At 45.7% G+C, this 14021-nt stretch overlaps 1 protein-coding gene across 1 annotated transcript in view; it reads left to right on the forward strand.

Annotated features, from left to right (window-relative positions):
* The window catches only part of LOC117513538 (collagen alpha-6(VI) chain-like), a 276666-nt gene that overhangs the window by 15901 nt on the left and 246744 nt on the right, over window positions 1-14021 (forward strand). The window contains 1 exon segment of the mRNA XM_034173701.1: window positions 5809-5916. Within this exon segment, the coding sequence (XP_034029592.1) occupies window positions 5838-5916 (79 nt within the window). The 5' untranslated portion in view covers window positions 5809-5837.

The raw sequence follows: 14021 nt of genomic DNA on the forward strand, positions 1-14021 counted from the left end.
AAGAGACCACCAGTAACTCTGGTGGTGTCAGGGAACCACCGGGAGGATATCGAGTTTTTTGTGACTCCTGCCACCTCCCGTGTGATTCTCGGGTTCCCCTGGATGTTAAAACACAATCCCCGGATCGATTGGCCGTCCGGGGTAGTGGTTCAGTGGAGCGAGACCTGCCATCGGGTATGTTTAGGTTCCTCGGTTCCTCCCGGTTCCCAGGCTAGGGAGGAGGTCAGAGTCCCGCCCAATCTTGGGACGGTGCCGGTGGAGTACCATGACCTTGTGGATGTGTTCAGTAAGGATCTGGCGCTCACCCTTCCCCCGCACCGTCCGTACGATTGTGCCATTGATTTGGTTCCAGGCGTTGAGTTCCCCTCCAGCAGGCTGTACAACCTCTCACGACCTGAGCGCGAATCAATGGAGACCTACATCCGGGACTCTTTAGCCGCCGGGTTGATCCGGAATTCCACCTCCCCGATGGGTGCAGGTTTCTTTTTTGTGGGTAAAAAAGACGGCGGACTTCGTCCATGCATTGATTATAGGGGGCTGAACGAAATCACGGTTCGTAATCGATACCCGTTGCCCTTGTTGGATTCAGTGTTCACGCCCCTGCATGGAGCCCAGATATTCACTAAGCTAGATCTTAGAAATGCGTATCACCTGGTTCGGATCCGGAAGGGAGACGAGTGGAAGACGGCATTTAACACCCCCTTAGGTCACTTTGAGTACCTGGTCATGCCGTTCGGCCTTACAAACGCCCCCGCGACGTTCCAAGCATTAGTTAATGATGTCTTGCGGGATTTCCTGCACCGATTCGTCTTCGTATATCTAGACGATATACTCATCTTTTCTCCGGATCCTGAGACTCATGTCCGGCATGTACGTCAGGTCCTGCAGCGGTTGTTGGAGAACCGGCTGTTTGTGAAGGGCGAGAAGTGTGAGTTTCACCGCACCTCTTTGTCCTTCCTGGGGTTTATCATCTCCCCCAACTCCGTCGCTCCTGATCCGGCCAAGGTTGCGGCGGTGAGAGACTGGCCCCAACCCACCAGCCGTAGGAAGCTGCAACAGTTCCTCGGCTTTGCAAATTTCTACAGGAGGTTCATTAAGGGCTACAGTCAGGTAGTTAGCCCCCTGACAGCCCTGACCTCTCCAAAAGTCCCCTTCACCTGGTCGGATCGGTGCGATGCCGCGTTCAAGGAGTTGAAACGGCGCTTCTCGTCTGCACCTGTTCTGGTGCAGCCCGATCCTAGTCACCAGTTTGTGGTTGAAGTGGATGCCTCGGACTCAGGGATAGGAGCTGTGCTTTCCCAGAGCGGAGAGGCCGATAAGGTCCTTCACCCGTGTGCCTATTTTTCCCGCAGGTTGACCCCGGCCAAACGGAACTATGACGTCGGCAATCGAGAACTCCTTGCGGTGAAAGAGGCTCTTGAAGAGTGGAGACATCTGTTGGAGGGAACGTCCGTGCCATTCACGGTTTTCACTGACCACCGGAACCTGGAGTATATCAGGACCGCCAAGCGGCTGAACCCCAGGCAAGCCCGCTAGTCACTGTTCTTCGGCCGTTTTGACTTCCGGATCACCTACCGCCCCGGGACCAAAAACCAGAGATCGGATGCCTTGTCCCGGGTGCATGAATACGAAGTCAAAACGGAGTTGTCGGATCCACCGGAACCCATCATCCCGGAGTCTGCTATCATGGCCACCCTCACCTGGGACGTAGAGAAAACTGTCCGGGAGGCCCTGGCACGGAGCCCGGATCCCGGAACTGGGCCGAAGAACAAACTTTACATCCCACCAGAGGCCAGGGCTGCAGTCCTGGACTTCTGTCACGGCTCCAAGTTCTCCTGTCATCCGGGGGTGCGTAGAACCGTGGCAGTTGTTCGGCAGCGCTTCTGGTGGGCGTCCCTGGAGGCCGACATCCGGGATTATATCCAGGCCTGCACCACCTGCGCCAGGGGCAAGGCTGACCACCGCAGGGCATCGGGACTGCTCCAGCCGCTGCCTGTGCCTCATCGCCCCTGGTCCCACATCGGCCTGGATTTTGTCACGGGCCTCCCGCCGTCCCAGGGCAACACCACCATCCTCACGATAGTGGACCGATTCTCCAAGGCGGCCCACTTCGTGGCCCTCCCGAAGCTCCCGACTGCCCAGGAGACAGCGGACCTCCTGGTCCACTACGTCGTCCGGCTGCATGGGATTCCAACAGACATCGTCTCCGATCGCGGTCCCCAGTTCTCCTCGCAAGTCTGGAGGAGCTTCTGCCGGGAACTGGGGGCCACGGTGAGTCTCTCGTCCGGGTATCATCCTCAGACCAACGGGCAAGCAGAACGGGTCAATCAGGAGGTGGAACAGGCCCTGCGCTGCGTGACTGCCGCGCACCCGGCGGCCTGGAGTACCCATTTGGCCTGGATCGAGTATGCCCATAACAGCCAGGTGTCTTCAGCCACCGGCCTCTCCCCTTTTGAGGTGTGTCTGGGGTACCAGCCCCCGTTGTTTCCGGTGGTTGAGGGAGAGGTCGGTGTGCCCTCGGTCCAGGCCCACCTGCGGAAGTGCCGTCGGGTGTGGTGCGCCGCCCGTTCTGCTTTGCTAAAGGCCCGGACGAGGGCAAAAGCCCATGCAGACCGTCGGCAGACCCCGGCCCCTGCGTATCAGCCAGGGCAGGAGGTGTGGCTGTCAACAAAGGACATCCCCCTAAAAGTAGACTCCCCTAAACTGCAGGATCGTTACATCGGTCCCTTCAAGATCCTCAAGGTCATCAGTCCAGCCGCAGTGAGGCTTCAGCTTCCGGCCTCACTGCGGATCCATCCTGTTTTCCATGTGTCCCGGATAAAGCCGCATCACACCTCACCCCTCTGTGCTCCGGGTCCGGCACCGCCTCCTGCCCGGCTCATCGATGGCGAGCCGGCTTGGACTGTGCGCCGGCTCTTGGATGTCCGTAGGATGGGCCGGGGCTTCCAGTATTTGGTGGACTGGGAGGGGTACAGACCCGAAGAACGCTCCTGGGTGAAGAGGAGCTTCATCCTGGACCCGGCCCTCCTGGCCGATTTCTACCGCCGCCACCCGGACAAGGAGGCGCCCGTTGAGGGGGGGGGTCCTGTTGTGTGGGCCGCTGAAGAGGAGGTACTGCTGGCCCACCACCACCAGAGGGCGCCCTGCCTGGGGTGCGGGCTCCAGGCACCAGAGGGCGCTGCCGCCTCACAGGAGCAGCCGGGGTGACAGCTGTCACTTATCACCTACGACAGCTGTCACCAATCATCTGATCTGCAGTGGTATATCAGCAAGACGACATCTCCACCTCTTTGCCGAGATATCGCTCTACCAAGGAGGTAAAGTTCTCAGCCGACTGTGTTGTCTTTCTGACATTAATACTTTGTTACCTTGTGCGTTGGATAGCAGACATTTCTTCCGACGAGAGGTGGAGGTGGTTTTCCCACCATACGTGTTGCTGGGTGCAAACGCACCCACATTTAACTGTTTTTGTTCCTCGCCAGCAGTACCAGATCCGACAAGCGGAGGCAGTGGCCACCTGGGAGTTCGGGACTTGGCAGCTCCAGTATTCCCGGGGCTCGGTGGCAGAGGAAATCGTGTGGTTCCGGTTCTGCTTTGGACAGACATCTCTTATCTTCGAGCCTGCCCACGTGACACATTTTGTGAATTGACTTCTTTGTCTATTATTGTAATCTGCTGTGTTTGTTGTGCTTATTCACAACAGTAAAGTGTTGTTATTTGACTTCCTCCATTGTCCGTTCATTTGCGCCCCCTGTTGTGGGTCCGTGTTCCTACACTTTCACAACACAGTGACCTCCTCACAGAACCAGTGACCTCCTCACAGAACCAGTGACCTCCTCACAGAACAAGTGACCTCCTCAGTCTGTTCATGAAGTCAGGGTTTTGTAAAAATGTGGGATGTAGGCGCCATCTAGTGGGTCTTTTCTACAATGCGCCTCATCCCTACAGAGTACAGAGATGGTGGATCTGAGAGAACAGTAGGATCATATTTAGAGCTAACTGACCTGGGCAAGACGGCACAGTGGCTTAGTGGTTAGCACTGTTACCTCACAGCAAACAAGACGTGGGTTCAATTCTCACCTGGCTTCCTCCCACATCCAAAGTCATGCAGGTTAGATGAACTGGTGACCCTAACTTGAATGTAGATGTGATTTTTTTGTTTTTTGTTTACATGTGGCCCTGGGACACACTGGCCATTATGCCAGTGTGTCCCAGATTCACACCCTATGACTGCTGCCCCCCCCCCCACCTTGTCCCCTATAACCCTTGATTGTAGTAATAATTTAAGATTTACAAAGATTTAATTTTTTCGTAAATGGTAAGATTTTCTTTCTGCTTTGTGAGTGAGCTGTATCCGGCCCCGATGAACAGTCTGGGTTTGGATTTAAGGGAGCTAATATCTCCTGCTGAAACTGAATGTTAGGCTTTTAGTTTAAAGAAAAAAGGAAAAAAAAACAACAAAAAAAACAGGACTATCTTCATAAATATAAATCAAATTGAATTCTTTTAGTGATGTCAGTGCCCCATGTCACTCATATACATCATATTCATTATTAGCCTTTATTTATTCATATCAAACCCATTGGGATCAAAACCTCTTTTGCAAGGGTGACCTGGTCAAGAAATACAGCAGAACACGTCATGAGAACCAAATTAACAACATCAAGAGAACCATTAAAATAAAAAAAATAAAAAAATACAAGTAATTTACAAATAAAACACAATCATTTTGGTCACAGTAACAATATATAAGTTACAAAACAGTTTCAAAACACAGGCACTGTTCAAAAGATTTCCATTCTCAGTCTCTTAAAATAGAGCAGAAAGCGTTCAGAGAAATTAGAACAGACAGTTTCAGTTCAGATCGGAGGACGTTCCAAGCAGAGGCAGCAGAATAACTAACAGCTTTCTTTCCTGTTTCAGTGTGAACACGAGGTACGCGAAAGCACAACATGTCATTCGAGTGCAGAGCAAAACGGCTTTCACATCTCCAAAATAAACTGGATAAATAAGTCAGAACCAACCCAATAATAACCTTGTAAAGCAGAGTCATCCGGTATGTATATCGCCTTAGATTTAAAGAGGGAATGCCAGCATTAGCATACAACTCACAGTGATGGTGAGATGGCTACAACCAGTGATGACTCTCAGAGCACAATGTATATTAATGAATTAATATTATTAATCTTTATTATTTAGTTACATCCAGTAATATAATCTACCTGCTGAATCAGAGATCATGTTGCTGATTTGGGATTGTTCAGATGTGTGGATTAGTATTATCATCCCTCTAGATTTAGAAGAAAAACAGGATGCCAGAATGCCACCCGACCTTCTCCTTTACATCTTTTATCAGTTCATCTCTCAGTCATTGTGTTTCTTGAATAAAAGCTGTCAAGGATTCACATTGTTTTAATCTAGTAATGAACTGTGTCATCTTAACCATCTTGATCATCCGCTTTTTGTTTCAGAAGGTGAATTGTAACACACACACCTGCGGTCAGTTAAGTCACCAGTTCACCAAACCTGCTTGACTTTGGAAGTGGGGAAGAAGCTGGAGCACCTGGAGGGAACCCACGCCAACACGGACAGGAGCAAGGAACGCCAGCAAACTCCCCACAGAAAGGACCGGGCGGGAAGAGAACCCTGGAAATTCTTGCTGTGAGGCAACAGTGCTAACTGCTAACCCACTGTGCCACCTCTTTGGATTTTCTTTAATATGAAAATACTTGTTTTTCTGTGAAAATTAGTTTTGTCAGCTGGGAATCATCATTGTTCTCTGTATTTATGGCCAACTGTCTGTTGTAGGAGGAGAGAAACCTGAGAACTGTTCTGCCATGGAGGAGAGGCGCCATCTTCTCCTCATCCTCATTATTGCAGCTGCATGTTTCCATGGTAACGCTGCTGAGAAAAAAGGTGAGTATGATTAGCTGGTGTCACAGACCGAGTGGTCCGCCCCTAAAAATTGGTCCGGCCTGGCTTCACTGCACATGCGTCATTTGGAACCACAGCAGCAGGTCTGAGATGATGAGTCTCTTCACCCAAAACAATAAAATGAATTAATGGGATTATCAAATCATGAGATGACAAGGTAAAACCTCTTAAATCATTCTAAAGTCTGTTTTAAGCAGAAACAAGACCGTTTTAAGCAGAAATGAGGCGATAATCTATGACGCTTTGAAATGACGGAGGCGCAGTGAACGCATCAGGAGCAGCTCACCAGGGCTGCGGCACTCTGATCACTTCCTCTGTCTTTTATGATGAAATCATGCTGAATTTATGTGGAAATGATTGTTGTACAAAAGCTTCAGATACCTGTGGCTGAGACAGATGATGACTGGAGGCAGTTTGAAGCAGAAACGAGGTGATAATCGGTGAATTGCGGCCGATGCACAGAAATGACGCATGCGCAGTGAAGGCAGGGAGGACTGAAAATAAAAATGTGACTTTCTTAAGGTGCTTCCTGACAAAATTGATCATCTTGATGAGAAAATGTTTTGTGCAAAATTTTATTTCGATACGACTATTCTAACCACTGCTGCACACAGGGTGAAGATTACTCCTTTAACTGACCATACAGGAGAGATGAAAAAAAAATACATGTCACTGTCCACTTATTTGGTGAAAACAAACAGTCATGGGGAGTGGAGTTAAGTTCCATTTATTTAAAATTTAATTTACTTTTTATGTATGTAGCACCAAGTCACAACAAACCTGCCTCATGTAAGGTCTAACTTTACCAACCCCTAGATCAAGAACACAGGCAAGAGTGGTAAGAAAAAACTCCCTCTGATGATTTGCGGAGGAAACCTCAAGCAGACCAGACTCAAAGGGGTGACCCTCTGCTTGGGCCATGCAACCAACACAATTAAGAAAATAAATATACAGGACATTTTGGGAGTCCATGCTGATGTTCAGGAGGCTGGCTGGTAAGGGGGGGGGGGGGTCGTGCTGCACGATGTGGTTACACATCGTGCAGCTGGTGTGAAGAAAAAAAATAAATAACTAGGGGAGGGAAGGTGATGGTCTAGATGTTAAGGCATTTGGCTTGAGACCAGAAGAGCCTCGGTTCAAATCCCAGCCTGATTGGAAAATCACTAAGGGCCCTTTGGCAAGGTCTTTAATCCCCTATTGCTCCCGGTGTGTAGCGTGTACCTTGTATGGCAGCACCCTCACACCAGGGTGAATGTGAGACATTATTTGTAAAGTGCTTTGAGCGTCTGATGCAGATGGAAAAGTGCTATATAAATGCAGTTCATTTATAACAAATAAAAAAATACATGCTGCGATGGTTCTGTGCACACGGAAACACAGCAGCTTTTCACCAGCAGCTGCGCGATGTGGCTACTGCTGAAAAAAAAATAGAAAAATACATGTCACCCATGGGATTCGAACCTGCTCCTTCCAAAAGCTGTGATTGCAGTCAGTAACTTTACCAAGTGAGCTACCATCACTGTCCTGATGCAGAACACTGCCCTATATCAGGAAGCACATGGACGTATTTAAAAATAAAAATAAAGACCACACACCATATAAAAACATTGCATTGTGTTAAATCCTTCTTATCAAGTGAGCAATACAAATATGAACCCTCTGTTCCTCTGTTGATGACCCATGGTCACTGACCTACAGTCATGAAATGACATGAATGAGGAGCAGTTTGCTCATCTCATTCATGTCCACATCTGCTGGTGTGTGTCCTGCCGGCCTGTGCGCACGTCTTGCCAACACATGTGTCTTGTGGACGGTGCACCACAGGACACAGCATCATGTGGAACATAACTCATGTGGGCGACGTGACAGTCAGATCGCCTGCTGCATGTTATGATCTGATGGTCCGTTTCAACCTGGGGGTGCACGTCCACTCGCTTGCTGCAGCCTGTCGCCACAGTGATATATGTTTTTAATTTATGTCCACTTGATGACAGCAAACAGACACACGCCTGTCACAATAGTCAGTTGTTAGTCCATGTCTGTCCAAACACAGTACTGTCCAGCTGGGATGTCCAGAATGACAGATCTCCACAGCCACACCTCCTGTCAGTTCAGTGCACACACCAAAGCCACACTCATGGGGCACTTAGACAAATTTCACTGCGAGTACAACAATGATTGTCTGCAGTCTGTTGTTGTGCCAAGAGTGCGAATGGCCACGCATTTTCTAAGTGCCATGCAAGTGGTGTTAGATGTTCATGCGTGTCAGTTGGAATTTGGCCTACACCTGCCACAAGAGGGTTCAATGGGCTCACACACCACACACTCCATCTTTCAGCCACTGGTGTGTGCAAATAGTTGTAGCAACAGGTGTATCAATCAACCAATCAACTTTTTTTTTATATAGCGCCAAATCACAACAAACAGTTGCCCCAAGGCGCTTTATATTGTAAGGCAAGGCCATACAATAATTAGGAAAAACCCCAACGGTCAAAATGACCCCCTGTGAGCAAGCACTTGGCAACAGTGGGAAGGAAAAACTCCCTCTTAACAGGAAGAAACCTCCAGCAGAACCAGGCTCAGGGAGGGGCAGTCTTCTGCTGAGACTGGTTGGGGCTGAGGGAAAAGAACCAGGAAAAAGACATGCTGTGGAGGGGGGCAGAGATCGATCACTAATGATTAAATGCGGAGTGATGCATACAGAGCAAAAAGAGAAAGAAACAGTGCATCATGGGAACCCCCCCACAGTCTAACGTCTAAAGCAGCATAACCAAGGGATAGTCCAGGGTCACCCGATCCAGCCCTAACTATAAGCCTTAGCGAAAAGGAAAGTTTTAAGCCTAATCTTAAAAGTAGAGAGGGTATCTGTCTCCCTGATCTGAATTGGGAGCTGGTTCCACAGGAGAGGAGCCTGAAAGCTGAAGGCTCTGCCTCCCATTCTACTCTTACAAACCCTAGGAACTACAAGTAAGCCTGCAGTCTGAGAGCGAAGCGCTCTATTAGGGTGATATGGTACTACGAGGTCCCTAAGATAAGATGGGACCCTGATTATTCAAAACCTTATAAGTAAGAAGAAGAATTTTAAATTCTATTCTAGAATTAACAGGAAGCCAATGAAGAGAGGCCAACACGGGTGAGATATGCTCTCTCCTGCTAGTCCCCGTCAGTACTCTAGCTGCAGCATTTTGAATTAACTGAAGGCTTTTTAGGGAACTTTTAGGACAACCTGATAATAAAGAATTACAATAGTCCAGCCTAGAGGAAATAAATGCATGAATTAGTTTTTCAGCATCACTCTGAGACAAGACCTTTCTGATTTTAGAGATATTGTGTAAATGCAAAAAGGCAGTCCTACATATTTGTTTAATATGCGCTTTGAATGACATATCCTGATCAAAAATGACTCCAAGATTTCTCACAGTATTACTAGAGGTCAGGGTAATGCCATCCAGAGTAAGGATCTGGTTAGACACCATGCTTCTAAGATTTGTGGGGCCAAGTACAATAACTTCAGTTTTATCTGAGTTTAAAAGCAGGAAATTAGAGGTCATCCATGTCTTTATGTCTGTAAGACAATCCTGCAGTTTAGCTAATTGGTGTGTGTCCTCTGGCTTCATGGATAGATAAAGCTGGGTATCATCTGCGTAACAATGAAAATTTAAGCAATACCGTCTAATATGCCGGTATTTGGTTAGACTCTTTCTCTCCGATTGTTCTGTCTGAGTTATTTTCATTAGTTACTTCATCCAAACCATCAACATGTTTATTAGACCCCATTCCTACCAGGCTGCTCAAGGAAGCCCTACCATTATTTAATGCTTCGATCTTAAATATGATCAATCTATCTTTGTTAGTTGGCTATGTACCACAGGCTTTTAAGGTGGCAGTAATTAAACCATTACTTAAAAAGCCATCACTTGACCCAGCTATCTTAGCTAATTATAGGCCAATCTCCAACCTTCCTTTTCTCTCAAAAATTCTGAAAGGGTAGTTGTAAACAGCTAACTGATCATCTGCAGAGGAATGGTCTATTTGAAGAGTTTCAGTCAGGTTTTAGAATTCATCATAGTACAGAAAACAGCATTAGTGAAGGTTACAAATGATCTTCTTATGGCCTCGGACAGTGGACTCATCTCTGTGCTTGTTCTGTTAGACCTCAGTGCTGCTTTTGATACTGTTGACCATAAAATTTTATTACAGAGATTAGAGCATGCCATAGGTATTAAAGGCACTGCGCTGCGGTGGTTTGAATCATATTTGTCTAATAGATTACAATTTGTTCATGTAAATGGGGAATCTTCTTCACAGACTAAAGTTAATTATGGAGTTCCACAAGGTTCTGTGCTAGGACCAATTTTATTCACTTTATATATGCTTCCCTTAGGCAGTATTATTAGACGGTATTGCTTAAATTTTCATTGTTACGCAGATGATACCCAGCTTTATCTATCCATGAAGCCAGAGGACACACACCAATTAGCTAAACTGCAGGATTGTCTTACAGACATAAAGACATGGATGACCTCTAATTTCCTGCTTTTAAACTCAGATAAAACTGAAGTTATTGTTCTTGGCCCCACAAATCTTAGAAACATGGTGTCTAACCAGATCCTTACTCTGGATGGCATTACCCTGACCTCTAGTAATACTGTGAGAAATCTTGGAGTCATTTTGATCAGGATATGTCATTCAAAGCGCATATTAAACAAATATGTAGGACTGCTTTTTTGCATTTACGCAATATCTCTAAAATCAGAAAGGTCTTGTCTCAGAGTGATGCTGAAAAACTAATTCATGCATTTATTTCCTCTAGGCTGGACTATTGTAATTCATTATTATCAGGTTGTCCTAAAAGTTCCCTAAAAAGCCTTCAGTTAATTCAAAATGCTGCAGCTAGAGTGCTGACGGGGACTAGAAGGAGAGAGCATATCTCACCCATATTGGCCTCTCTTCATTGGCTTCCTGTTAATTCTAGAATAGAATTTAAAATTCTTCTTCTACTTATAAGGTTTTGAATAATCAGGTCCCATCTTATCTTAGGGACCTCATAGTACCATATCACCCCAATAGAGCGCTTCGCTCTCAGACTGCAGGCTTACTTGTAGTTCCTAGGGTTTGTAAGAGTAGAATGGGAGGCAGAGCCTTCAGCTTTCAGGCTCCTCTCCTGTGGAACCAGCTCCCAATTCAGATCAGGTGACCCTGAACCATCCCTTAGTTATGCTGCTATAGACGTAGACTGCTGGGGGGTTCCCATGATGCACTGTTTCTTTCTCTTTTTGCTCTGTATGCACCACTCTGCATTTAATCATTAGTGATCGATCTCTGCTCCCCTCCACAGCATGTCTTTTTCCTGGTTCTCTCCCTCAGCCCCAACCAGTCCCAGCAGAAGACTGCCCCTCCCTGAGCCTGGTTCTGCTGGAGGTTTCTTCCTGTTAAAAGGGAGTTTTTTCCTTCCCACTGTAGCCAAGTGCTTGCTCACAGGGGGTCGTTTTGACCGTTGGGGTTTTACATCATTATTGTATGGCCTTGCCTTACAATATAAAGCGCCTTGGGGCAACTGTTTGTTGTGATTTGGCGCTATATAAAAAAAAAATTGATTGATTGATTGATTAATAATACTGCCTAAGGGAAGCATGTATAAAGTGAATAAAATTGGTCCTAGCACAGAACCTTGTGGAACTCCATAATTAACTTTAGTCTGTGAAGAAGATTCCCCATTTACATGAACAAACTGTAATCTATTAGACAAATATGATTCAAACCACCGCAGCGCAGTGCCTTTAATACCTATGACATGCTCTAATCTCTGTAATAAAATTTTATGGTCAACAGTATCAAAAGCAGCACTGAGGTCCAACAGAACAAGCACAGAGATAAGTCCACTGTCCGAAGCCATAAGAAGATCATTTGTAACCTTCACTAATGCTGTTTCTGTACTATGATGAATTCTAAAACCTGACTGAACCTCTTCAAATAGACCATTCCTCTGCAGGTGATCAGTTAGCTGTTTTACAACTACCCTCTCAAGAATCTTTGAGAGAAAAGGAAGGTTGGAGATTGGCCTATAATTAGCTAAAATAGCTGGGTCAAGTGATGGCTTTTTAAGTAATGGTTTAATTACTGCCACCTTAAAAGCCTGTGGTACATAGCCAACTAACAAAGATAAGTTGATCATATTTAAGATTGAAGCATTAAATAATGGTAGGACTTCCTTAAGCAGCCTGGCAGGAATGGGGTCTAATAAACATGTTGATGGTTTGGATGAAGTAACTAATGAAAATAACTCAGACAGAACAATCGGAGAGAAAGAGTCTAACCAAATACCGGCATCACTGAAAGCAGCCAAAGATAACGATACATCTTTGGGATGGTTATGAGTAATTTTTCTCTAATAGTCAAAATTTTGTTAGCAAAGAAAGTCATGAAGTCATTACTAGTTAAAGTTAATGGAATACTCAGCTCAATAGAGCTCTGACTCTTTGTCAGCCTGGCTACAGTGCTGAAAAGAAACCTGAGGTTGTTCTTATTTTCTTCAATTAGTGATGAGTAGAAAGATGTCCTAGCTTTACGGAGGGCTTTTTTATAGAGCAACAAACTCTTTTTCCAGGCTAAGTGAAGATCTTCTAAATTAGTGAGACGCCATTTCCTCTCCAACTTACGGGTTATCTGCTTTAAGCTACGAGTTTGTGAGTTATACCATGGAGTCAGACACTTCTGATTTAAAGCTCTCTTTTTCAGAGGAGCTACAGCATCCAAAGTTGTCTTCAATGAGGATGTAAAACTATTGACGAGATACTCTAACTCTCTTACAGAGTTTAGGTAGCTACTCTGCTCTGTGTTGGTATATGACAATAGAGAACATAAAGAAGGAATCATATCCTTAAACCTAGTTACAGCGCTTTCTGAAAGACTTCTAGTGTAATGAAACTTATTCCCCACTGCAGGGTAGTCCATCAGGGTAAATGTAAATGTTATTAAAAAATGATCAGACAGAAGGGAGTTTTCAGGGAATACTGTTAAGTCTTCTATTTCCATAGCATAAGTCAAAACAAGATCTAAGATATGATTAAAGTGGTGGGTGGACTCATTTACTTTTTGAGCAAAGCCAATAGAGTCTAATAATAGATTAAATGCAGTGTTGAGGCTGTCATTCTCAGCATCTGTGTGGATGTTAAAATCGCCCACTATAAGTATCTTATCTGAGCTAAGCACTAAGTCAGACAGAAGGTCTGAAAATTCACAGAGAAACTCACAGTAACGACCAGGTGGACGATAGATAATAACAAATAAAACTGGTTTTTGGGACTTCCAATTGGATGGAAAAGACTAAGAGACAAGCTTTCAAATGAATTAAAGCTCTGTCTAGGTTTTTGATTAATTAATAAGCTGGAATGGAAGATTGCTGCTAATCCTCCGCCCCGGCCCGTACTACGAGCATTCTGACAGTTAGTGTGACTCGGGGGTGTTGACTCATTTAAACTAACATATTCATCCTGCTGTAACCAGGTTTCTGTTAGGCAGAATAAATCAATACGTTGATCAATTATTATATCATTTACCAACAGGGACTTAGAAGAGAGAGTGTATGAGGCATTGGAAGCAGCTACAAAATTACACAGTTTGCATACGATTCCTACTTCATACACACTTAATGCACAATTCGACCAAATTTGCACTACGTATGTGTGAAGGGGCCCTAAGCATTAGCTGGTCTCACTGGACCAAGAACCATCATTTCAGTCTTGTCAGAGTTTAAAAGTAGGAAATTGCTACACATCCAGTTTCTCACTGATGCAAGGCAATCGTCTAAGGATTTTATGTGGATGAGATTACCAGCAGTTATCAGCAAGTATAACTGAGTATCATCAACATAGCAGTGAAAGGTAATCCCAAAACGCCGCAGTATGCGCCCAAGGGGTGATATATAAAGGGAGAAAAGCAGGTGGCCTAAGATGGACCCCTGTGGAACCCCAAATTTCATGTCACTAAGGTTAGAGCTAGTGTTATTGTACAAAACACAGTGAGAACGACTGGTCAAGTATGACGTCATCCACACAAGGGCACTCCCAGTAATCCCAAAATGATTC

This window comes from Thalassophryne amazonica, chromosome 7 (genome assembly GCF_902500255.1).
Source record: "Thalassophryne amazonica chromosome 7, fThaAma1.1, whole genome shotgun sequence".
In the NCBI taxonomy this organism is placed as follows: domain Eukaryota; kingdom Metazoa; phylum Chordata; class Actinopteri; order Batrachoidiformes; family Batrachoididae; genus Thalassophryne; species Thalassophryne amazonica.